Source organism: Callospermophilus lateralis, chromosome 2 (assembly GCF_048772815.1).
Source record: "Callospermophilus lateralis isolate mCalLat2 chromosome 2, mCalLat2.hap1, whole genome shotgun sequence".
In the NCBI taxonomy this organism is placed as follows: domain Eukaryota; kingdom Metazoa; phylum Chordata; class Mammalia; order Rodentia; family Sciuridae; genus Callospermophilus; species Callospermophilus lateralis.
In genome coordinates this window covers 5,789,625-5,814,880 of record NC_135306.1, presented here as the reverse complement: position 1 = coordinate 5,814,880, position 25,256 = coordinate 5,789,625, and the positions used below count along the sequence as shown (strand labels likewise).

At 50.3% G+C, this 25,256-nt stretch overlaps 1 protein-coding gene across 1 annotated transcript in view; it reads left to right on the top strand.

The window, feature by feature from the left end:
• Positions 1 to 25,256, top strand: part of Gpr107 (G protein-coupled receptor 107) — a 65,574-nt gene that overhangs the window by 24,599 nt on the left and 15,719 nt on the right. Inside the window, exons 10-14 of the mRNA XM_076845246.1 lie at positions 4,040 to 4,115; positions 5,406 to 5,479; positions 5,928 to 6,045; positions 8,882 to 9,012; positions 11,076 to 11,119. Of these exons, the coding sequence (XP_076701361.1) occupies positions 4,040 to 4,115; positions 5,406 to 5,479; positions 5,928 to 6,045; positions 8,882 to 9,012; positions 11,076 to 11,119 (443 nt within the window). The remainder of the gene's footprint in view (positions 1 to 4,039; positions 4,116 to 5,405; positions 5,480 to 5,927; positions 6,046 to 8,881; positions 9,013 to 11,075; positions 11,120 to 25,256) is intronic.

Below are 25,256 nucleotides of genomic sequence, written 5' to 3'. Positions count from 1 at the left end.
TTAAAAAAAAAAAAAAGTGTGGCCTTAACTGTGGCTTCTTGTCTGCTTGCTTTTTTGCTCTCAGCCCCTTTGCAGCCACAGAACTGGGACAGTAATAAGTGCTCTGACTTCTAAGTGTCCCAGCTCTTGGGCTTGTTGTGTGATTCCCTTCAAACTGAGGGGGCTTTGCACATCAGAATGTTATACAGGTGTGAGGTGTTATAGAATAGCGTTCTAGCCAGGTATTTTGATGGCATTTTAGTTTCCCCATACTTAGCAAGGACAATAATCATTGTCACTGGTTCACGATAGGAAATGGTGGTAGCAGTTCTAAGCCTGTGGCCAAATGGGGCTGACCTATTTTGTTGGAGTATTGTAGGCACATAGAAAGGCACGTGTCTCCAGGAGTGAATGCCAGCCCTGTTGGGTGGAGTTTGAGTGGTGTGAAGGCTTGTGACTCGAGGCTGCCGGGTGCCTTGGAGAGGCTCGCAGCCCCTCAGAGCCCACCTGAAAGAACAAGAGATCTTTGCCACATGAATGCATTGAGGTCCAAAGAGGGGACATGAGTGACCTGGCCAGCATCACCTGACGGAGCTGGACATGGCCCAGGTCTGCCTGCTGCTGCCCGTCAGGCTACTTTCCAAGAAAAAAAAAAAAAAAAATAGAAAAAACTGAGCTGTGGAGCAGGGAATGCACAGGTGTAGCCACAAGGTGCCTGCTGTATGCACGTGGCTAGGCACTCGATGTTTAGTTCAGCTCCTCCTCCAACAGCTTGTTTAGCTGGGTGTCCCCCCATTTTCAGAGGAGGTTACTGAGGCGCAGAGAGATTAAGATCAAACCAAGGAAGAACCAGTATTTGAGTCCAGGTCGCTGTGGCCTCGGAACCTATGCTCTTTCTGTCACACTGCCACCGCAGCCACTGTGGCCTACAAGTCAGGCTTGCCAGGAGGGCTGGTTTACACTCGGGGTAGATCCCATTGCTTTTCCAACTGTGGCAGACAGCTCTGGCTGGGACTTCCCTTTTTGGCCTTTAAGTAGGTGGGCACGGGACAGGAAGTGCTGTGAGTCAGCCTGGAGCCAGGTGTACGCCAGGTCAGCACATTCTCACTCCCACTTTGCACAAGCCACTCTCCTGCTGGATCACTCCCTTTACTTCCTGTCTCTCCCACTCCTTCCCAACCAGGAATAGCCACCCAAATGTGTGAAGGCAGTTTGGATACTTATATATTTTTGCAAGTAAGTAATATTGTTGGTACTGCATATATTTTAAATTTATAGAACCTAGCCTGGTGTGGTGGCCACGCCTATAATCCCAGCAACTCAGAGGCCCAGGCAGAAGGATCACAAGTTCAAGGTCAGCCTCAGCAACTTGGCGAGGTCCTCTAAAAATAAAAAGTCCTGGGGGTGTGCCAATTCCGTGGAACTACATGAGTAGAGCATCCCCAGGATTCAACCCCCAGTAACACAAAACAGTAAAAATAAACTGTGCAGTGGTGCACACCTGTAATCCCAGCGACTTGGGAGGCTGAGGCAGGAGGATCACAAGTTCAAGGCCAGCCCCAGCAACATGAGACCCTGTCTTAAAATAAAATGTGCTGGGAATGTGACTCAGTGGTTAAGCTCCCTGGGTTTAATCCCTGGTACCAGAAAATAAATAAATATGAATTTGTGGAAACCGTCCTCTCTGCATACAGTTTGAGTGTCGCTTTTTCACACTCTCCCTTAGTCACAGGCTTTGTTCTGCGCAGCCACCTCACTGCGTGTGCCTGACGGGTTGATTTCTAGCCCTCCACAGCATTCCATGGCCTCTGCCCCCACATGTGACTGTGCCATTCCTTGGCAGTGCATGCACGACCAGGTTGCCCTGTCCCTCCTACCCCAGATGGTGCTGTCATGCGCCTCCCTCCAGCCTCCTCAGATCCCCTAGGGGGCTGGTGCTCTGAGAAACAGTCCCAGGGGCGGGGTCGGAGGTCTGCAGGTCTGCAGGTCTGCGCTCCTACAGTTCCATAAAGTGCTTCCAGCTGCCTGCTTGTGGCCCCTGTGTGTGCTTTCACCGATGGTGCCAGGGCTTCCTGTTGGCCCACACAGTCATCAACACACGCATCTTAATTTTTGCCAATTTCATGGGTGTAAATTGGAACCTCGGTTTGTTTTGCGTTCTTTTGAATATTGATGATGTGGATTTTCATTTCAGGGATATCTTCACCTCTGGTGCCTGCCTATGTTGTTTTTTTTTTTTTTCCTGTCTTTTTCTGGTTGCTTTGCACGAGTCTCTTGCATGTTCTGGACATTAATCCCTTGTCTGTCTTATACATTACAATTTTTTTCTCCCAATAGTTCAACTTGTCTATGGTATTTGTTGTTGAATGAAAGTCTTTTGGGTTTTTGTTTGTTTTTTATATACTAGGAATTTGACACCGGGGCACTTTTACCACTAAGCTACATCCCCAGCCCTTCTTAAATTTTGAGACAGGGTCTCACCAAGTTGTTGAGGGGCTCACTAAATTGGTAAGGCTGGTCTTAACTTGCGATCTATCTTCTTGTCGCAGCCTCCCAAGTGGCAGAATCGTAGGAGTGCGCTCCTGCGCCTAGGAAATCTTTGGTTTTAATGGAGTCAAAGCTACTGCCATTAGTCTTTTGGGCAGTGCCTATTGGATCTTAAGAAGTTCCTTTCTACTTCAAGATCATGAAATTTTAGGTTTAGTATTGAAATGCGTCAGGAGTCCTTTGGTATAAGTGTGGAGTGGAGACCAGGTTTATTTTTTCCCACCTGTAGGTTTGAGCTCATGTTTCCCATGGTTCCCCTGGTCTTTTTTCACCAATGCAGTGTCATTTACCCTATGGCAAGCTTACACACACACACACACACACACACACACACACACACACACGTCTTCACGTGGGCTCTCTGGTCTGTCCCATCGGTCCATTTGTCTGAATAACAGGTAAACTGCGCCTGTTCCACACTTTCTAATGCTGTTCCTTTGCAGAATGTCTCAGTTTCTGAGTGTGCATTTCTCCTGTGGCTCTTCCTTAAGTTTTTCTTATTTTTTCATTTTTAGTTTTTTGGTTCTGGGGATTGAACCCAGGGACACTTAACACCAAGCTGCATCCCTAGCCCTTTTTATTATTATTTATTTTGAGATAATATTTTATTGAGTTGCTGAGGGTCTCCCTAAGTTGCCCAGGCTGGACTGGAACATGCTATCCTGCCTCAGCATCCCGAGTTGCTTTGATTATAGGCATGGCCACTATGCCTGGCCCAAGTCGCTCTTTCTATTAACAGAGTTTTCAGTCTTTCTCCATTATGGTCTTGTGTGTCCTATTAGGTTAACTCCTGGAGGGAGGTGGGAATGGGAGGAGGAATTTAATATCTGGTCATTTACCCACAGGCCTGAGGATAGAGACAGGGGTGTGGGCCTGTCCTGTCCCCCCCCCCATGTCCCCTCCCCTCTCCCCTCCCCTGTCCCAGCCTTCTTGTGTGCTGAGCCGCAGCCTTCACCTACAGCTGCACCTGATCTTTCTGATTCCCCAGGGTTTCATGCTGTTTTTGAAGATCCATCCACCTCATTCTCACCTGTGTGGCCTTCCCAGGGTGGTTTCCAGGGAACACTGGCAGGCTGGGCTAGATTTCCATCTTGGCAGGTCTGGGAACCCACCAACCTGACTTTGCTGCTTACCTCCCAATTCTGCTCGCTGCATTAATGTATGTCAGAGGTGTCTAATCTGAGGCTTTTTCTCTGGCAGAAACATCTTGGTTTTGAACCAACTGGTGATTGAAACCAGGAGCACTCTACCATTGAGCTCCCTAGTCTTTTTTTTTTTTTTTTTTTTTTCCCATTTTGAGACAGGGTCTCACTGGGTTGCCTAGGCTGACCTTGGACTTGCAAACCTCCTGCCTTAGCCTCTCAGATAGTTGATACGTGTGCCATCATGTCTAGCTCAGAAACTGGGGTGTATGCCCGCCACCCAGATTATTTGCTTATAAATGTCTCTGATGCTTCGGCTGTCCTTGGGGAGAATGGGATCTTCTTTTAATTTTTTTCTTTTATTTTTACAGGAATGATGTATTTAAAATTCACTGGTTGATGGCGGCCCTTCCTTTCACCAAGTCGCTTTCCTTGGTGTTCCACGCAGTATGTACAAGCAGTTGGGATCATTTAGGAAACGGTGTCCATGCCTGTGTGAGCAGGAAGGATGAGTCAGAGGAAAGGGATAGCTAGATGGCAGGAAAGAAGAGGAAAGAATATGTTTTCCCTCAAGCTGCCTTTTGCTCGGGGAACTGGCTGGGGAGATGATCCCAGCCTCCATGGCTAGGCCAGGTCTGGTCAGCTCCTGATACTGCCACCACCAGCGGTCTCCTAGATGTCCTGCTTTAGTCCCTCTTTGGGCGTTTCTCGAGGTGCGGGTGCCTCCACTTCCTCTGTTTTTTCCCAATCTCCCTCGTGGGCCTCCTGCATTTGAAGTTCACTGTTAGCAGACTTGCTGGCGGGACCCTTGATGCTTTTAGGATTGAGGAATAAGAACCAGGCCTCAGCTGTGAGTATGGAGAACAGGTGCAGACTGAAATGACTTTGCCTGTGAGGGGAGATCTCCGTGCCTGTGGTGTGCGGCCTGTGTGCTCAGACCCCACCTGGCCCAATCGCCTGTTTGCTTGAGAGTGTCCTCACGGGGAAGAGCAGACATATGTCCAGTGACATTGTCAAGAAATAATAGTTATTTAGGTAATTTCTCATTTGGATCTAAATTTAAAAATTCTCTCTGGAGCCACAGAGATAATGAATAACATTGTCCATGTTGGACAAAGCTGCTGTCTACTTTGTGACTTGTATATGAGGCACTTTGGTCACGCTGTCATTTTAGTTAAGATGTGTTTGGGGCCTCAGCTCTCTCTAAATTTGTGGATTATTTTTTTAAGAATAGTCGAAGCCAGTTGATTGAATAACATTAATTTTTTAAAATAATTTTATTAGTTGTTGATAGACCTTTATTTCATTTTTATTTATTTTTGTGTGGTGCTGAGGATCCAACCCAGTGCCTCCCATGTTAGGCAAGCGTTCTACCACTGAGCCTCAACTCTAGCCCTACATTAATTTTTTTACTCATTGGCTGACCTATTTCCTTATGTAAGCAGCAGGGTGTGAAAGAGAAAGTTCTCAGCTGGCATTGGGACCTTGGAGGCTGTTAAGAAGGGAATAGGCAGCCATTTGCTAGTGTGAATTTTTTGCCTCCCAAGGGTCCTGGGCAGAATGTTAGTGTCATTGAAGCCTAGTGTCACATTTCTAAAGCTCCCTGGTGTTTGTTAACGTGTATGTGCTTGTGGTGAGTGGACAGGGAGGGCTTGGTCAGTGGGCTGTGGTTATTGTTAACCGTGCACTCAAGCCCAAGGTGGCTCAGCCTTTCTAAGATGTGCTTGTTGGTTTCAGATCGACTACCACTACATCTCCTCCCAGGGATTCCCGATTGAGGGCTGGGCTGTTGTATACTACATAACTCATCTGTAAGTATGTGACCCACAGAAAAGTGGTGTGTGGGAAGTTGTGGGGCTGGATGTGGCTCAGTGGTAGAGCACTTGCCTAGTGGTGTGAAGCCCTGGATAGTCCTCAGACCACAAAATAAAAACAGAAGGAGGAGAAATTGGGAGAGCCGTGATAGGTGGCGGCTGTCCAAACTGACCAGCCGTGCCCCATGGCAGCCTGCCTGGCCCCCTCTGCAGCTGGTGCCTTGGAGGTCACCATGCAGACCAGGAACTGGGCTTGCTCTATTCCCTCCTCCTACAGCCTCAGCTCTCTCCACCTGAGAGGAATGCTGCTCACACACAGAGCACTTCACAGTTGGGCTCTTGGTCTTACAAGAAACGTGTGCAGCTATGGAATGAGCTGCCAGTCTCACTGCTGCGTTAGAATCTGAAGAGACCTTCTGCACCCTCTACCTGCTTTCTCTTCCAGGTTGAAGGGCGCGCTCCTGTTCATCACCATTGCGCTCATCGGCACCGGCTGGGCTTTCATTAAGCACATCCTCTCCGATAAAGATAAGAAGATTTTCATGATTGTCATCCCACTCCAGGTACAGGAACCCCAGGCCTGCTTGTCAGTTCTTCTCTTGGCCCTTGGCAGGATTCAGCTGCAGACCCTGCTCACCCAGAGACCCCAGGTTGGGCCTTTGGGGATTGAAGATGGTTCATCCTGACCCTGAACCATCTGGACTCCACATCCTCGCACTGGGAGAAGCCAGACCCTCTGTAGACCAGCAGGGATGCCTAGCCTTTGTAGAGAGCTGCAGAAAAGTGCAGGGGAGACACTGCCTTCCCTTCTGCCCCTGATTGCCACTAATAAAATTGTCGTCTTAGTGAGGAAGCCCAAATACACAGTGATTTTTACCAACCAGGTATTTCAGAATGTGAATGATACCCATTGAGTTACATGGACACTAGGGACAGACTTTATTAAACCTTTTCTATATTTGGAGACGGGGCTGGGGAATGGGCTGCTTCCAGGGTGAGGGACCTTGTCTTGTCTGCACTTAGCGGTCATATTGGAGGTAGGTAACGGACAGGAGCAGTCATGGGTGCTGTAGCAGAGAGTTTGATGATGGTGCTCTCTGGCTGGTTTGTGATTTGGAGCACCAGTGCAAATGTGGCAGGTGGAGAAGGCGGGCGGCTCCCTGGGCACCAGCCCATCCACTCTGGTAACTGGCTGCTTGGCGGAATTTGCTGTGGCGCTACCCTCGTTCAGCCATGAACATAGATCAGTGCCCGGGGAACAGTACAGATCAGTCACTGGTGTCCAGGAGCAGTCCCTCACAGTGGTATGCCCTAGAAGGGCTTTCTATCAGGGAGGACTTGCGTAGCCGTTGCAGGAAAGCAGTGGGCTGAGGCAAGGGAGTGGCCACAGACACGTGATGCCGCTGTGTGGTGAACCTAGGGTACCAGCGAACATGCAGGTCTCTTGGTGGTCAAGTTACATGGCCACTCTGTGGCCAGATCAAGTTCTACAGCTTACCGCTCTCAGAGCTTATAGATGACAGGCCTAGGCCCTCCTCCCACTTTGCTAGATGGCTGCCTGGATCCCTTGCCCTCAGACAGACTCAAACCGCCCCCAAGGTTAACCCCCCCACTCCCACCTGAACTGGGGTGCAACAGGGCATGGACTTTCCTGCTTCCCCTGTTCCCTTGGAAGATAACCACACAAGGTTACATGGAACATCTCTTTGAGGAAATGTAGGCATTGAAAAATTAAATATGAGGAAGTTTGGAGTGCTTAGACATGGGATTGGTCTGAGAGGACCTTGAACATAAGCCTAAAAAGTTAAAACTGCTTCCTTTCAGCCACAGATACTGGTGGACAGCTTGCTTGCTTTTCTTTTCCTTTTGCTGGGGCTGAATCCAGGGCCTTGCACTTGCTTGGCAAGTGCTTCCCCACTGAGCTGCACCCCAGCCCCAGCTGAAAGTTTCTGAGTAAGGATTAAGTGGTGCATAGCACAAAATTGTGTTTTGAGAACATTGTTGACACATTGTTCAGCACAGACACCTCTCAGGAGCATCCTGTCTCCTGTAAACCCTGGGAGTTAAGGACAGTGGAGTCGCCGTCAGAGGAGAAGCTCTTGTGTTCCCATTGTCATTGTACAGTCACTGTAAAAGACTTCAGGAGAAACAAGTAGGGAAGAACGCAGGAGCCAGGGCCAGTGGGGAAACTGAGATTTCAAATTCAGCTTTGCGTTTGTACTAAATGAAGTTTGGCTTCTGTGCCAGCTTCATTCATAAGTCCTATACCTAGAAAGCAGCCACACTTCGAGGCCTCCCGGTCACAGCACCACAGCTTCTGTGTTCCTTATGATCCTCTGGAGAACTAGCCGTCTTCACAGCAAGCTAGGCAGGTGTTTGGACTTCTCATGGGACCTGTAGTTGTAATGTCATCTCTGCATCTGTACCTACTGGTGTCTGTGAAAGAACGTGTCCTGAGATGTCAGTTTCCTTAATGGTCAGTTGTATTGGATGAGCCAGCTGAAAGACTCGTAGCACACCAAGAGCCTAGTTATAGACCAGACCCATGGCAAAGGTGTGACTTTGCAAATAGAGGCCAGACGTGGATGTGGGCGAACCTTGCTCCAGTGTAGGGAAGGCCTGAACTTGGGTCATTCAGGACCAGTGTGGCTACTCGGTTGCTGGGCTGAAATCTGCTGTTCTTACCTCTGTGGTCTCTGATCAAACAAACCTATTATCAGGTACTTAGAAGAGTTATTGTCACTGGGGAGTGTAGGTTTTCTGATTAAATGGGGCATTAAGTGCCATCCATTCAGCACCTGAGTGACCAATGAGGCCTGGGTACCCAAAAAGCAAAGTAAAGTGGCACTACCTTGCTACATAACAAGTCATCCCAAAATAAAGTGCCTTTAAGCCATAATAACAGTCATTCTGTCTCAGCTTCTGTGGGTCAGGAATTTAGGAGTGGCTTAACTGGGTAGGTCTGCCTCAGAGTCTCGTGGTTGTGGTCAGTGACTGGGACTGGGGGTGTCTAGAAGTCTTTCTGTCTTCTTCCTGAGCGGGGAAGACTTGAGGGGTAGAAACAGCAGGGCCCCTCGGGGTCTCCTGTCTGCATGGTCTCTAGCATGGCCGTTTCCGCAGACTTCTTCCCAGCAGGCTCGGGCTGTAAAGGTCTGGAGGGAGAGCCAGTGGGAGCTGTGTCTGCCCTGGCAGTCACATGAGTCCCATCTGCTTATTCCATTGGTCAGAACCATCACCAGCCTGACCTGGTCCAAGGGAGGGCATAGGACCTGCGCTTCTTACCCTCAGAGTGGCAGAGTTCTGAAAGAGCTTAGAAAGTAGTGCAGCAGCCGCAAGTAGAGGCTCTGCGCTCCCCACCAGCCCTGCTCTGGGGCCTCAGCTGCTTCTTGTGTCCCATAGGTCCTGGCAAACGTGGCCTACATCATCATAGAGTCCACAGAGGAGGGCACGACCGAGTATGGCTTGTGGAAGGACTCTCTGTTCCTGGTGGACCTGCTATGTTGTGGCGCCATCCTCTTCCCAGTGGTGTGGTGAGTGACCCCAGAAGGAGCTGCCTGCACCCGGGCCCAGCTGTCAACCTAGTAGCTGAAGTGGCTGATCTTAAATTGGTCGGAACCACACAGGGCTCTGGGCTTTTTAGTACAGCTTTGTGGGCTAGACTGCCCACAGAGTGTCCAGGCGGGACCTGCGTCTTTTTCTTTTCTTTTTAGTTGTAGATGGGCATGATACCTTTTACTTATGTATTTTTTTACCTGGTACTGAGGATTGAACCCAGCACGACACATTTGCTAGTCAAGAGCTCTACCACCGAGCCCAGCCCCAGCCCCAGCCCCGAGTCTTTATCAAGTGGCCCAGTTACTTCTGATGGAGCTGGCCTGGCAGCGTGGGCTGGGGCAGAGCACAGTTCTAGACTGGAGTCTGGGAACGAGAACTTGGTGGCAACGGGAAACAGCAGGCTGACTTCAGTGGACAGGGAGTTGAATTCCCATAAATAACCCTTTCCTGCCAGGTCGGTGGAGAATGAGGAAGTTCATGAACACTAGTTAGTGGGCTGTCAGCACATGCACAGTTCTGACAACTTGAGAACCGTGTGCTGCACTCCTGCAGATGACAGGCTGCAGGTGCATGTATTGCATTTTGAGTACACATAAAGTGCTAGTACCATGTCAGTGGGTGAAGTCAAAGACTATCCGTGTTAAATCACATTCAAAGTGGTGGAGATTCTTGGTCTAGTAAGGGTCCAGTGGAGGAGGGAAGAGGGCGGGAACAAAACACCTGGCTCCTCGTGGTCTAGCTCCGTGGCTATTTGAGTGCAGTAGATTCTTCTGAAATGCAGGTTAAGGAAAGCAAGATGCTTCTTACTGAAGTGTCCTCTGCAGAACACTAGTTATTTTCCGGGATCTTGGGGTTGGTAGATTGCTTGGAGCACAGTGAAGCTGGTCCTCATTCCAGCTGGGAGAGCCACACAGCCTGTGTGCGCATCCAAGCTCAGCAGACAGCTGCCAGCAGAGCAGGGGACCAGAGCTCCTGCATCCCCCTCCTCCACATGCTGCCCAGGGGAGGAGTTGGGCCGCAACTGCGCTCAGGCAAGATCCTGCTTTGTACATGCCATTGCCAGGCAGTAATGCCAGGGACCCAGATCAGCCTAGATCTACTGTAATTGCCACTGGTCAATTACAATACTAATGAACAGCTCCAAATGGCAAGACCACTTCAGCTAAATATCCCTAAAAATACTGTGAATGAAAAAAAATAAGGTCTAGAAAAGTAATTTAAGAAATAACATGAATAATTCTTTAGAGTACTTAATTCAGCCAGCACTGGGCCTTTTCCAGCCTTACGCTGGTTAGTCTCCGCGGCAGCCCGCGCAGACCTCACAGAGGCAAGCTCTTGAGGCTTTAGGAAAAGTGGCTTACTCACCACAAGAGGGAGTGGCAGTGCCCGAGGGAGCCTGGGTCTGCCAGACCCTGCCCTCTTCCCTTACCCACCCCACCGCCTGCTGCTGCATGCAGCCTTGCTCTAGTGGCCGCGCTGTGCGTGAGACTCCGATTGCAGCTTCTTTAGTGACATGTCCCCTGCCTGAGTGGTGGTGGCAGTCATTAGTTACTGGCATAGCACAGCAAAAAAAGACTCCCTGGGGTAGCAGTTTTCCACAGATTAATAAATCTCCACTTAATGAATTTGCATAAACCATATGTTCACAGCCCCTGGACCCAGACGTAGATGGTGGCCAGCAGCTTTCTAGGGTCAGTTCTTTCACGGTGGCAGGAGACCTTAGCGAGGCTCTGTTGTTATCATAGTCAGGTTGGGGTGACTATGGGACTGAGGTAGGTAGAGACCAGGAGAGTTCTCTTCACTGAGGCCCTGCCAGACTCACTGCCCCTATCTCCACCAGCAGAGGGCATCCTGCCTCGCAGGCCTGAGCGCCATAACTGGGGAGGTGCGGGTTAGCATAGGAAGAGTGCTCTGAAGTCACTAATCCACCCTTTCAGTCTGTAATAGGGAAATTCAAGGCCCCAAGCAGCTTGAGCAGGAAATAAAGAAGAATGCAAATTTGCCAGCTAACCTTTTTTCTCCAAATGTTTATTTTTAGGTCAATCAGACATTTACAAGAAGCCTCAGCCACAGATGGAAAAGGCAAGTCCCCTCAGGCTCCTGCACGTTGCTCGCTTCCCTCTGAACCCCACACTGGGCACTCTTTGGGGTGGGTGGGGGGCCTGGGGACCAAGTTTGCAGGAGCATTCAGTGGATGCATGGTGGAGAAGCATGTGTTGAGTATCACAGAGACCAATTGTATACAGGGGCTTGGGGGAGGTTGCTGCATATTGGGATTTCGTTTCTACTTGTGATTGTGATTTTTACCCTCTCAAACTGAATCAGTGCTAGGCATGGTAGTGCAAGCCTATAATCCCAGTGGCTCGGGAGGCTAAGGCAGGAGTATTGTGAGTTCAAAGCCAGCTTCAGCAACGGGGGAAGTGGGAGTTAAGCAACTCAGTGGGACCCTGAGTTCAATCCCTGGTATCACCACCCCCCGAAAAAAAAAAAAAATCAGTGTGACAAACACCTGAAATTCTGGTGACTCGGGAGGCTGAGGCAAGAGGATCACAAATTGGAGGCAACTTAGTGAGACCCTGTCTCAAAAAAATAGAAAGGTCTAGGGATGTAGCTCAGTAATAGAGCACCTATGGACTAAGTATTCAGTACCAGGAAACACACACACACACACACACACACACACACACATTCTCTCTCTCTCTCTCTCTCTCTCTCTCTCTCTCTCTCTGACTTAGAACCATTTGTGTCCTGGAAGGGCTAGCTAATGTTGCCTGTGAGAATAGGAGTGCTGTGGAGTGAAATTGGCTGTGTTTAGAGTGGTCTTTTCTGCTGACCTAACATATTTTCAAAATGGTTGTGTTGGTATTAATTTTAAATAAAACTCTGAGTCCAAAAAGAACCTTTAAAACTAGCTGAAATTTTAAATGGTTATCCCATTGTAACCCATCTGCATCTCCTTGATTTTCCAATCATGCCTCTTGTATCAGAAAAGGAGCCATAAAGAAAATATGTGTTTCTGTGTTTCTGGGCTGGCTTGACTAGTGCCCAGGACCAGGATCCAGTGGCACAGTGGGCACTTAGATCTCAAAGGTTGCAGTGCCCTCAGGGGATCTGCGAAGTCTTACCAGTGCTGGCAGTAGTGTGCTTCAAGGCAGATTATTCATTATCAGTAGTAAAAAGAAACAAGTTTTTGTTTAAAAATAAAATATTGTTGCCAACCTTTTATTCTGATTACAAAAGTAATGTGGGGACTGTGCCTGTGGCTCAGTGGTAGAGTACCTACCTTGCATGAGTGAGGCGCTGAGTTCGAAACTCAGCACCACATAAAAATAAATAAAAAAATAACACTAGAGATAAACAAAAAAAAGTAATGTGGATTCATTTGAGAAAACATAATGGCCATGAGTCTCATTTCACAGGCTTTAGAGTACAATTACTATCACATTCTTTCTTTTAAATGGAGTTAAATCTGAACTAGTGTGGCACGCCTGTAATCCCAGTAACTCAGGAGGCCGAGGCAGGAGGATTGCAAGTTCTAGGCCAGCCTCAGCAATGTAGTGAGACCTTGTCTCACAATAAAAAATAAAAAGGCTGAGGATCTGATTCAGTGGTAAGGCACCCCTGGCTTCAACCCCAGTACGAAAAAAAAAAAAATTGCACGAAAGCTGATTTAGTGATTTCCCACCACTCTGGCTTCTCTGGGTTCTTATTTAGGGCATGGTATTAAGGAGGCTCTCCCGGTTTGTGACCAGAATAGTGACTGCATAGATTCCCTTTGCTCGGGCCTTGGTGCTTTTGTTTCTGGGCAGCCTCATACCCAGGATCTTGCCAGGCTGAGACCCATGGTTGCTCCGAGGCCTGCTCCCGACCCCCCCAACCTCAGCCACCGTTTGTCTTCTTTCTTGTCCTCTCTTCTTCCAAAGCACTGGGTTCCCTTTTCCTGCACTGGAATGTTCTCTGTGACAGATACTTTTTTTTTTTTTTAAGGTACTGGGGAAGCTGAGGCAATCCTCCTAGCTTAGCCGCCCGATTGAACTCAGGGTTACTCAGCCTCTGAGCCACATCCCCAGCCCCATTTTGTATTTTATTTAGAGACAGGGTCTCACTGAGTTGCTTAGCGCCTCGCTTTTGCTGAGGCTGGCTCTGAATTCACAATCCTCCTTCCTCAGCCTCCTGAGGCGGTGGTATTATAGGCATGTGCCACTGCTCCCTGCTGTGACAGGTTCTTTTCAACAGCTGGGAGCTGGGAGCTGGGACACTGTGTGCAGAATGCTCCTGTAGCCTTGCTGGTCGCCTTCCCTGGAGCTGTATTAGAGAGCCCTCTCTCTGCCTTCATGCAGTCATGTAAGGAAGCGCAAAAAATAAAGTGGAGATTAGAATCTTAATAGAGCACCTTGCCACAAGTATGAAAACACACCTTTTGGCAATAGTAATTGTTTGGGGATATTCTTGTCCTTTTTTTCTCCCATCTACGCATGCTGTATTAAAAAAAACAAATAAAAAAAAACCCAAAAAACCTTTGTTTTGTAATGTAATCAATAGGGTCCTCCCCCTTACTGTAATATATTAACACAAAATATTTTAACGAGCAGACATCGTACCACACACGGAAGACTAAGACAGGAGGTTCTCAAGTTGGAGGCCAGCCTCAGCAACTTAGCAAGACCCTGTCTCAAAATAAAAAAATGAAAAGGGATGGCTTAGGAGTGGAGCACCCCTGGGTTCAACTCCCTGTGCCAAAAAAAAAAAGAGTATACTTCGGTGTTTCTGAATTAGTTTTTCCCACCACTGGGCCAGAAACACTTGGCCGTCCTAAGGGCAGTGTTTCTCTTTCTCAATGGTAGGTTTTGGCTCTTTTCCTCCTGGGCTTCATCCTGTGCCCTTGGGGCATTCCTCGGGTCCTTCCTCACCAATGCCCTTCTCCTTTCTCTGTTGTTCTGAGATCTGCTGCCTCGGTGCCTTCTCCACCTTGCTTTCGAGGGTCTAGGGGTGACTTGCTGGCTGGCAGTCTCTGCGACCCCTGACTTCACCTGAGGTTGGCCCTCACCTGAGCACTTGGTGAAAGGCTCAGCCTGGGGTAGACTGCACAGCCACTGAGGCCCCAGGTGGGTCAGTGTTGTCCCCCAGCCTCTGTGGTAAACCCTGCTTTTGTGCTGCTGGGAGCACACAAGGCAGTTTCTCACTTTTCCACCAGGTGGCAGCATGGGCCTCTTCAGCAGAGAGCAGGGCAAAAGCAGACGCTGGCTCCCGCAGGCTGGTTCTGTCAGAACACCCAGTCCTCCTCAGCAGGGACCACCAAAACCTTTGAAGGAGGGACCGAGTGGAGTAGAGTGGGGTGTCTGTGGACTGTGAGTGTTGCTCAGTGGGTGAACATTTGCCTAGTGTGTGGGTCTGGCTTCCCTCCTTGGCACAAAAAAATAAGAAGGTTGGATTGTCAGTGGGTAGTTTTTTTGTTTGTTTTTGTTTCGTTTTCTTTTGTATCAGGAATTGAACCCTGGGGTGTTTCAACTTCTGAACCACATCCCCAGCCCCTTTTATTTTTAGACAGGGTCTCATTAAGTTGCTTAAGGCCTCACTAGTCTCAAACTTGAGATCCTCTTGCCTCAGCCTCCAGAGTCGCTGAGATTACAGGCGTGCACCACTGCACCTGGCCAGACTTTCTTCTTTATTTCCCCCAAATAAAGTCGGGGGGTACCGGGGACTGGACTCAGAGGCACTCGGCCACTGAGCTACATTCTCAGTCCTGTTTTGTATTTTATTTAGAGATGGGGTCTCACTGAGTTGCTTAGCACTTCCCTGTTGCTGAGGCTGGCTATGAACTTGTGATCCTCCTGCCTCAGCCTCTGGAGCTGCTGGAATTACAAGCGTGCGCCACCGCGTCCGACCCAGTTGCTTTCTTGGTGGATGAAAAATGGTCATCTAGTGAAACTCCCAGAGGCTAGGCAGCCACGTTCCCTTAGCGAAGTCTCCCCTGTGGAGAGGACTGTGGAACAGTGCTCTGCTAGCTAGCCCCCCCTCAGTGGTGACTGCAGTGTGGTCATGCCCTGAAGGGCCGCATGGGAAGGCAGGACAAGCACATGGCCAGCTGCTGTTCCTTATGTGGTCCACCCTGTGTGCCCCTCACCTGTCCTGAGATCTGCCAGTCCTGGAGGACAGGCCTATGGGGCCTCAGGCTGTGACGTTGTCGGAGCTGGAAGCAGGGCAGCGTGCCACAGGGACCTGACCTTCTGGTGCCTCTTCCTTGGCTGTCATTCCACTGGTCATTTCATGGCCTTGCTGGGACTCGGGCTTTAGGTTCTCCTTAGTAGCCGAGGTGCAGTCCAGGCCAGGCAGAGTGCGGCTTGTAGTTGTTTGGCATTTGGGCTAAACACAGCTTCCAGAGAGCCTCGGGTTTTGTTCACTTCTTTGTCTCTGGATCCCTTTTAACGGCATCTGAGGGAATGTAAAGGAAGACATGAAGGAGGAAGCTGCCTCTGTCCTCAGCCCTTTGTCCCTTCTACCACATGTTGTTTCCTGGGTCCTCTGAGCTTAGGGACTCCTGCTCGGTCATGCCCACCCTGGCCCCCTGTCCTCCTGCCAGGATCCATCCACTGTCTCTTCTTGAGCTTGCAGGCTCCTCTCCCTGGGTGGCTTCCTCTTAGGGTCGGCCTGGGCTCGGACAACATAAATAAGATGGCAGCCTCTACTCTGGTCATCCTTCTTTTGGCCTTGTGTTTCTGCAGGCAAGCCAGACTTACCTTTTATGTGGCTTCAGAAGCCTTTACACGGCAGTGATTGGCCAGCTGTGGCATTCTGGAGACAGGGTCTGGATCTGAGCTGCTGTGGGTTCTGCAAGGAGCCCTGGCCATAAGAGGAACCTGTGAGGACAGCAGCTCCCCGGGGATCCTCAGGACCCCACTGTTCTCACAAGGATCTCTCCTTAGCGTTTTGACTGTTGGCATTAGCACTGCTGGTACTAAAGCAATGATGGGCTGTGGCACCAAGCTGCACTAGCAGCCTGTGTTCTTCACTGCCACCTATTCGCAGGGACAGAAAGCTCTCAAGCCTCTTAAGAATGGCCTTGATGAGCCAGGCACAGTGGCACACAGTTACGGTTCCCCTGGTTCCTCCGGGGCAGAGGCTCGAAGAGGATCACAGGCTCAAAGTCAGCCCCAGCAGACCCTGTCTCAAAATAACAGAAGGGGCTGGGATGCAGCCTAGGGGTAAAGCCCCCTGGGTTCAATCCCAGTACTGGGGGGCGGCGGGGAGGATGCTGTGATGCTTCTGTAGAGATTGTAAATGCAATATCTCAACCCTGATATCAGTATTGATGTTCTGTGGGCAGAGCAGGATGTGCACAGGGGCTGCACCATGTGGTCTGGGGCTGCTGTGGGTGCCCACCCATGGCTGCTTTTCTCTTTTCTCTTGGCTATTTGTATCTGAAGGAATGACTGGCTACTCTGGCTACTCAGACTTGTAGGCTCTCGGCAGACAGTTTCTTAACAAGGAATGAAGTGACCATGTCACTCCCAGGTTGAACAACTAGCAATATGTATCGCAAATGATATGATCTGTGCTTCCGACTAAAAAGTCGAGTGTAGGAGAACTCTCACCTGCCGCTCGGCTTCACAGTCTCGGTTCTGTGGGCATGTTAACAATGTGATCTTTGAAATTATTTTATATGGGCCTTTCTGTATTCAAGAGTCCTGCTGACTTCTGAGAGTGTTTCCTACCCACCTGGCACATAAAGTTTTGTAGTCAGGGACAGGTGAGCAGGCGCAGTTGGGGGACCATGGGGGAAGTCCCCTGGGTTCAGTGCAGCTTCCCCACCCCATGAACTCTAGAAGCTACAGCTTGCTATGTGTTTTGGTTTTTGTTTTGAGACAGGGTCTTGCTAAGCTGGCCTTGAGTTTTCATGTAGAGTCAGGCAGGACCGATCTTCCGCTTGCCTGCACATGATTATAGTCCTGCTACTGGGAAGGCTGGGACAGGAGGATCAGAGGACCGCTTGAGCCCACAGCTGGACCAGCCCGGCAGCATCCTGAGACCTGTCTCCAACAAACATACAAAACCTGCTCACCTCCGCCCATGTACGCTGTGTTTCTTTCTTCCACTTCAACCACAGCTGGTTCACACAGCAGGTTAAATGCAGAGACAACAATGGGCGTCTGGTTACATTTATTAAGCCAGATACTGCAGAGGTTTACAGATATGGAAAACAATTCTTTTCTTTAATTATTTTTTCCTAGAAAAGATTTTGTTTTGTTTAAACAAGAAAGTGTTAATTATGTTAACATGCAATATCAAGAAACAGGGGACTCTTGGGGGAATACAAGGGAGGTGCCCAGGCCTCACCCATGGTAGGCAAGCCCTCTGCCACTGAACTGCACCCCAGCCTGAAGTATTTTTGAAATGTTTGCTTCACTTTCCAATGTGGTAAATATCGATAGATATGACCCACATAAAAACTCTTTGGGGTCCTCATTCATGTTTAAAAGTAAGGGGTTCCTGAGACCAAACACCGTAGAAAAGTGGCGTTAGAGATGAGGCTTCTCAAGTCCTTGTTGGTCACTGCCAGCAGAAGCCCGGCTGGGTCTTTTCCTCATTTACCTATAGAGTTTATTTCCAACTCCCTCTGCTGAATGCTTTTGGTTATTTGAGTTGTCCTTTACCTCAGGGCACCTCATGCCAAAGAACTGTTTTGTTGTTGTTTGTTTGTTTGTTTTTGGTTTTTTTGGCAGGGTTGTGGGGGTGTTGCTGGGGATTGAACTCAGGGGCACTGAACCACTGAACCACTTCCCCAGCCCTTTTTTATATTTTATTTAGAGTTGGGGTCTCACTGAGTTGCTTAGCGCCTCACTTTTTGCTGAGGCTGGCTTAGAACTTGTCATCTTCCTGCCTCTGGGATTACAGGCATGTACCATCGCGCCCAGCAGAACTGGGTTTTATTTGGTATATTCATGTAAACAAACCAAATGGAAAATGTGCTGGAGCTGGTGAGGCAGCCCCACCTGTGGTCCCTGGGTTTGAGGTCCCCAAGGCTGAGGCAGCTGGGCTGGAGGTGTAACTCAGTGATGAAGTGCTCCAGGGGAGGGGGAGGCCCCAAAACCACAGAGCCTGCTGGTGAGAGAAATGGTGATTGTGTATGGAGGCGACTCATGTTTTTGGGTTTAATTCTTGCTTTCCTCAGACAGTATTCTTTTCCCTTTTTGAGTAATCTGTTTGCAGACTTGGGGCAAGACCTCTCTGTGTCCTCGACCCCTCGACCCCAGGGTTAATTCGTAACCCCTGCTGGCATGAATTGAAATCCCCTGATGTTGGCTCTTTCCAGTCTAGCTGGGAGCCCTGGTCCCCTCCTCTGCCTTCTCTACACTTCCCTGGAATCCACCTCAGAGCCTTGTGTTCTCTTGTGTGTTTTTTTTTTTTTTTTCTTTTCTGTTCCTTTTTTTTTATCCTGGTAAAATAAGTGTGACATACACTTGAACTATTTCAAGTGTCCAGTTCTGTGGCATTGAGTGCATTTACCGTATTGTGCAGCCACCACCATGACCCATCTCAGAAGTTCCCTTCCCCACTGAGCCCTGCAGGCAGAGCCCACCTCTGCAGCCCTGGTCACTGTTCTGCTTCACTCTATGGGTCTGGCTGTGTTAGGGTCTAGGGACCACAGATCAAGGACACCACAGTGTTTACCTCTTGTGTGTGTGTGGTGCTGGGTACTGAACCCGCAGGCACTCTGTCCCTGGGCTGCTCCCAGCCCTTTTTATTGAGACAGGGTCTTGCTGAGTTGCCCAGGTGTCCTTGAACTTGCGATCCTCCTGCCTCAGCCTTCTGAGTTCCTGGGATCACAGATATGTGCCACCACGCCTTGCAGGTTCTCTTTTTAAGGCTAGATGATGCTCTGTCACGTTATATTGCGTTTAGTCGTTTACTCCATGTGTCAGTGACACCTGGCAGCCTCCACCTTGTGGTCATTGTGAATGAGGCTGCTCTGAACTTGGGTGTACAGATGCCTGTGTACAAAGTCCCTGCTTTGCCTTCTCTTGGGTGTGCACCCCGCAGTAGAACTGCTGAGTTGTGTGATAATCCTGCATTCAGTGTTTTGAGGAACTGCTACACTGTGTCCCACGGTGACCAAATCATTGTGTTTTCCCAGCAGCATCGTTCACAGGTTCTAATTTCTCCACGTCCTTACCTACACTTAATATTTTCTGGTTTGGTTTTTCCACATGTGCTGCAGATTGCACCCAAGGCCTCATGCATGTTCAGCACACCTTCCACCAGTGGGCCACACCCTGGCCCTAGTGGGTACCCCCATGTTCAGAGTTTTACATTTTTTAAATTAAATTTAATTTTTTCATTTATTTTTGGTGCTAGGGACAGAACCCAAGGCCATGTGCATGTAAAGCACCACTGAGCTGTACCCCCAGACCCTCATGTTTTAAAATTTTTAGAACATGTTGTTAATTATTTATTTATTGGTATTGGGGATTGACTGAAGCCAGGGACCCATGGACCTGAGGCAAGTGCTTCCTAGCCCTTTTTATTTTTTGAGATAGGGTCTCATCAAATTGTCTAGGCTGGTCTGGAACTTGGGATCCTGGATTACAGGGGTGGGTCTGGCCTGTTCTGTTGTTTGTATCTGCTTCCTAACGAGTGTGAAGTCGTGTTTCCTAGTGACTCACCGTGTTCAGCATCCTCTCAAGTGCTTGTTGGCTATTCATTCATCTTCTTTGGAAGAATGTGAATTTGGGTCCTTTGTCCATTTTGATTGGATCGTGCCATGGTTTGGATATGGTTTGTCCCTGATGGTTCATGGATCTGGAAGCCTGGTCCCAGTGTGGTGATGCTGAGGAGGGAGGACTTGAGGTGGGGCTCACAGGAGGCAGGTGGCTCTGTAGGAGGAGCATGCTCTCTCCCGGAATGAGTGTTCTCGCACAGAAGCCCAGCAGCACTGGTACCAGGCTCCGGGGTCTGTAGGATCGTGAGCCAGGTCAGCCTCTTTCCATCATGAGGAGCCCATGTCGGGGCAACCCAGAGGAATGGAGGCTGCTGGTTTGTCTTTGTTGTTGCTAAGGCTCTCGGCTCGCTCGGCTTGCTGCAGTATAGGTGTGGAGTGTATGCCGGCTGCCTGTTCCCTCTGTGCATGTGTAACACAGCGTGAACGCATGGTAACTTGCCCTTTAGAAAACACCTGGCGCTAAAAGATCTGCCCTTGTCTGCTCGTGGCAGAGTAAGTTCAGTGGTGGATGTTGCCAGAACAAGCCACTGACTGCTTTTGGAAACTTATGACTTTGTCATCTAAGTTGGGGTTTTTGTTGTTGTTGTTTTGAGTACCTGAGATTGAACCCAAGGGTGCTTAACCACTGAGCCACATCCCCAGCTCTTTTTTATGTTTTATTTAGAGACAGGGTCTCATTAAGTTGCTTAGGGCCTCACTAAGTTGGTTAGGGTGGCATTAAACTCATGACCCTCCTGCCTCAGTGTCCTGAACCGCTGGGGATACAGGCGCACCACTGCTCCCGGCTCATCTAAGTTTTTGCTAAGTAAGAATATAATCTTTTTTTGAGAGAGGGAAAAGCAGAGATTTTTTCTTCTAACTTATCAGGATATAATGATATTCCAGACAAACTTTGGCCCAGGGGCCCATCTCATTCCACCTGTCCTGAAGTCTCAGTCCAGTGCTGTCATGCCAATTTGTGTATACATCAGCCACAGCTGCTTTTGTGCTACAGGGCAGAACTGAGTAGTTATGACAGAGGTCATCTGGCCCATAAGGCCGAACATTTGCTGTCTCAACTGTGATAGAAGGAGGTTGCCATCCCTTGCCATTGTGGACAGTAAGAGGCACCATGTTTAAAACCATATTTAAAGCCGAGCAGGTGCTGGTGGTGAACACCTGTGATTTCCGCTGCTCAGGAGGCTGAGGCAGGAGGATCACAAGTTCCAAAATTAGAAAAATTAGAAAGAGAAAGAGCTAGGGATGTAGCTCAGGCCCCCTGGGTTCAATCCCCAGTACCAAAAGTTAAAACTATATTTAACGAAGTGATCGTGACTGCTGCCTCTTTACCCTGTGCTTGGGCACTTTGAAATCTGTAAAGCACAAATGTGATAAGAACTGTGTTCTTCAGGACTTTGTCTGCTCTAGTATTTTACCAGCTTGCTTCTCTGAGGTGACTGCACTTTTCTTTAATTAGCAAGGTGGCTTTGGATATGGACCCCCTGAGCTGTGAGCAGGCGCTGGGCGTCCCTAGGGAGGTTCGTAAGCACACCCGTCCCTGCCTCCTTTGGCTCCTCCCTCGCTACAGCTCCAGGCCTGGCCAGCCTTGTCTCTGGCTCTCCAGGCAGGACCTGAGGTAGCCCAGAGTGCCTGGACCATTGCTGGTGAGTGAGGACTGTCGTCAGGGTACTGCCGGAGGCTCCAGCTCAGAAGCCTCCAGGAGGAGGTGGTTAGGAGACGGGCCTTGCTGGCGGCTTGTGCTGTGTGTGCACCCCTCCCGTGCAGGACGGTCCTAGCGCAGGGAGCCTGCCCAGAACCTTTGGGGCAGCATTTTGTGATGGAGAAGAGCAGAGGCAGAAGAAACGAGAGGAGGAAATTGTCCCCCGTCCTTCCTCTTGTCCCTGGGTAGCTGGAGAATGGAGCCGTCGGCTGGGCCGTCTAGAAGCCTGAAGTTGTCCCCAGGCCACCTGCTGGGGACAGAGGCAGGGAGCACCTGGAATGCTACTGTGTCTTTTGAGCAAGAGGTGATGTGGCCTCAGAGGACACAGGGGTGTGGCTGGCCTGCCCCTAAGCGGGTGCTTCCCAGGAGCCTATGGCGAAGGCATTTTACAGGGGCCCTGTGGGGCCGCAGGCTGCAGGTCGCAGGTGTGACTTTACATGCCTGTTTACCCAGGCCCCACTTCCATCTTGCTCTCTAAGGACTGTGTCTTTAGACACAATAGCCTAGAGGCAGAGGGGACATTTTATGAGACAATTTAATACGGGGTGCTTTTTAATTTCTTCTAATCTCCACAAACCTCTTTTCACTACTTTGCCTCAGCACATCACCTAACATTCCTGTAGCGTCACCAGCTCAACCCCAGCTTCTGGGCCACATCATCACATAACTAGTCGACCAGGGGTGCCACCTGCGCTAGGTAAGCCACAGCCAAATGGCCTAGAGTCTCCTATAGCACTGCCGAGAAGAATCCTTTTAGGGACACCTGACCTGTCCTCAGCAGGGCTCTCCGCCTCTGCCACCCGAGTGCCCATTGGAGCCCGTGGTGGGTGCCCTCGGTGCCCTCTCCAGCCTGCCTGGCCTGGCTCATGCACCTGGGCTCCTCATGTGCCGTGGGTTTACGTGGGTCTTGAGGCCCCAGCAAGGCAGCTGTTGTTAAGATGGTTACTGCAGCACTGCGGGAGGCTCAGGCACTCTGCCCTCCTGGGCTCCGCTGGCCTGTGTCGGCACCAGAAGCCTGACCTGCCCGCTCAGCTCGCTGCCCATTGTGCCTGTGCAGGGGGCAGCTGGGGCCTATGTGGAGGCCGCCCTCGGGTCAGCTCTACTGCAGGCTGGGTGTGGTGCGGGACTGATGGAGCCAGACACCAGACTGCATGCCCACGCTGGCCAAGGAGCTGGCCGGCAGTCCCACCCGCCCTGTCTGCCATCCTCCTGTTGCGCTATGGGCATTGGTAGAGGCAGAGGGCAGGTGAGCAAGGGCTGAAGCTGACGGTGGGTATCCTTCCTGCCGTCAGGTGGACTGGAGCTCCCTTCCTTTCCTCGAAGTGGGCCTTGCTGTATTGCCCAAGCAGGGCTTCAATGCTGGGCTCAGTTGTCCTCACGAGCAGGCGGGTCTGCTGGTGTGCCTGGGAGCCCACTCTCCGCCAGTTTTGCTTCTTTGATGCTTTTTAATTTATTTACATATGTGTTTGCCCTGGAGATTGAACCCAGGGGTGCTTATCCACCACATTCCCATGCCACACCCCCACCCCTGCTTTTTTTGAAACAGGGTCTCACTAAATTGTTTAGGGGCCTCACTAAGTTGCTAAGGCTGGCTTTGAACTCGTGATCTTCCTGCCTCAGCCTCCTGTGTCGCTGGGATTGCAGGCGTGGCCACCAAGCCTGGCGTTGATGTCTAATTTTACTCAGAATGAGATGTGCAGCCCTTAACTGTCAGCTTGATGGCTATTGATGTATCTGGACCATTGCTTTAAGGTGTGTTAGAAATGTGTTTTGGGGGCCAGGGTTGTGGCTCAGTGCTGGAGTGCTTGCCTTGCATCTCCGGTACCTCACAAAAATAAACAAATAAAGAAATGTGTGAGATCACTTCTCACCTGCCCCAGTAGTTTCAGGAGCAAAGGTCTTGTGTTCTGTGGGGTGGTTCCTGTCTTGTTGCAGCCTTTCCCAGACTTGGTCCAAGTGCTGCCTTTGAGATGCAGTGGTGGGTCTTCTCTTCATGGAGGAGTGCTTTCAGGCTGTGTGGTCTTGTGTCCATGTGGGGCTGTGTCTTCTGGTGTCTTCTAGTGACTGAGCGGCTGTGTCGCCAGCTTCCAGGCCAGGTGTGGCCTCACATGGCATAGCTTCTCCAGCCCCCAGCAGGATTCTCTTGAGCCAGAGCTTAGGCAGATCTGAGCTGCTGCGACCAGAGAGTCCCAGTGGCTCCAGTGCCATCCTGACTTTGCCATTATCCATGTTTTTATGATTTTTGGTTTGACTCACAGTTCCCTCTGAAGCCAGCAGGAAAGAAGTGGGGAAAGGGAGGAGGGATAGGTGGGATTTCTTTCTTTCTTCCTGGGGATTGGACCTAGGGGTGCTCTATCTCTGAGCTACCCCTTTGTGTTTTTATTTTGGGACAGGGCCTCTGCGTTGCTGAGGCTGCCCAGAGCTTACAGACCCCCTTCTCAGCTTCCTGAGTTGCTGGAATCTCAGACGTGTGCCACTGGGCCTGGGGGGGGGCGGGGTTAAGCCTTGGGGCTTTCTTTACACCCAGGCAAGTATTGTCTGGCAAGTTTTCCACCCATTCAGAGGCTGTTGTGGGCCTTGCCTTTTGTGTGGTCCATAAATCGCTGGGTGTTAAGGCCTCAGAGCAGACTGCTGGCAGCTCCTGGGCGTGACAGGCACCTTGACTGGCTGCAGACCCCCGAAGCCAGCATGGCCTCTGAGTGTGAAGTGCAGTGTTAAGAGCTTGGTCCTTGGAGGGGGTGCACTCAGGTTTGGATACTGGCTTCTCCAGGTGGACCGTGTGACTTCGATAATGTACTAACCTTTGCCAGGCTGGCTGCCCCCTCATAGAGGCTATTGTGAGATGAAGCTCAGATACCCACTGGGCACGTGGCTTGTGGTGATTGCTAGTAAATGGCCACAACCAGTGCTGCTGTTTCTGCCATCATCACAGTTCCAGGGCCTCCCAGGGAAGCCACCTGGGGGGATGGGCAATCTGCCTAGTTACCCTGTGACTGAAAGAGGAAAGGCGACAGTCTAGGTGGGGGCAGCACCTCCCGCTGGTGGTGTGTGGGCTCCTTTGCTGCTGGGTTGGGGAGGGTTGAGCCAGGGCGGTGGCCCTGCCTGCTGCAGCAGGCACTTGTTCTGCTCCCGTCAGCAGGAAGCTTGGGCATCATGGCCATTTTCCTGAGAGCTAGAGGAAGTGGGGTCTGCAGGCCTCAGGCCCTGGAGAGGCTCCTGGAGCTGCTCCCTGCTCTGCCTGCAGGGGTTTCCAGGTCTGCCCTGCCCCCCCTCCACCACTCTAAGAATGGGGGCAGGCAGAGCAGTTGATTAAAAACCAGCCCCCGGGGCTGGGGACACAGCTCGGTTGGTAGAGCTCATGGGTTGGTAGAGCTCATGGGTTGGTAGAGCTCTTGCCTCACATGCACAAGGTCCTAGGTTCAATCCCCAGCACCACACGCACACGTATGAAACTGGCAAATCTTACTGTATGTTAATTGTACCTCATACATTAAAAAAATAAAAAACAGGGCTGGGGATGTGACTCAAGCGGTAGCGTGCTTGCCTGACATGCGCGGGGCGCTGGGTTCGATCCTCAGCACCACATAAAAATAAAATAGAAGATGTTGTGTCCACCAAAAATTAAAAAATAAATATTAAAAAAAAAAACAAAAAACCCAAGCCCCGCCAGGGGACTGCTCAAGGTGAGCCATTGCCATGAAGAAGTGCTGACCCGCCAAGTACATCCTCCTCCAAACAAGGGCCTGGAGAAGGCGGTGTAGCCCCGGGGCAGGCATGCGGAGTTACAGCAGTGCCAGTGCCAG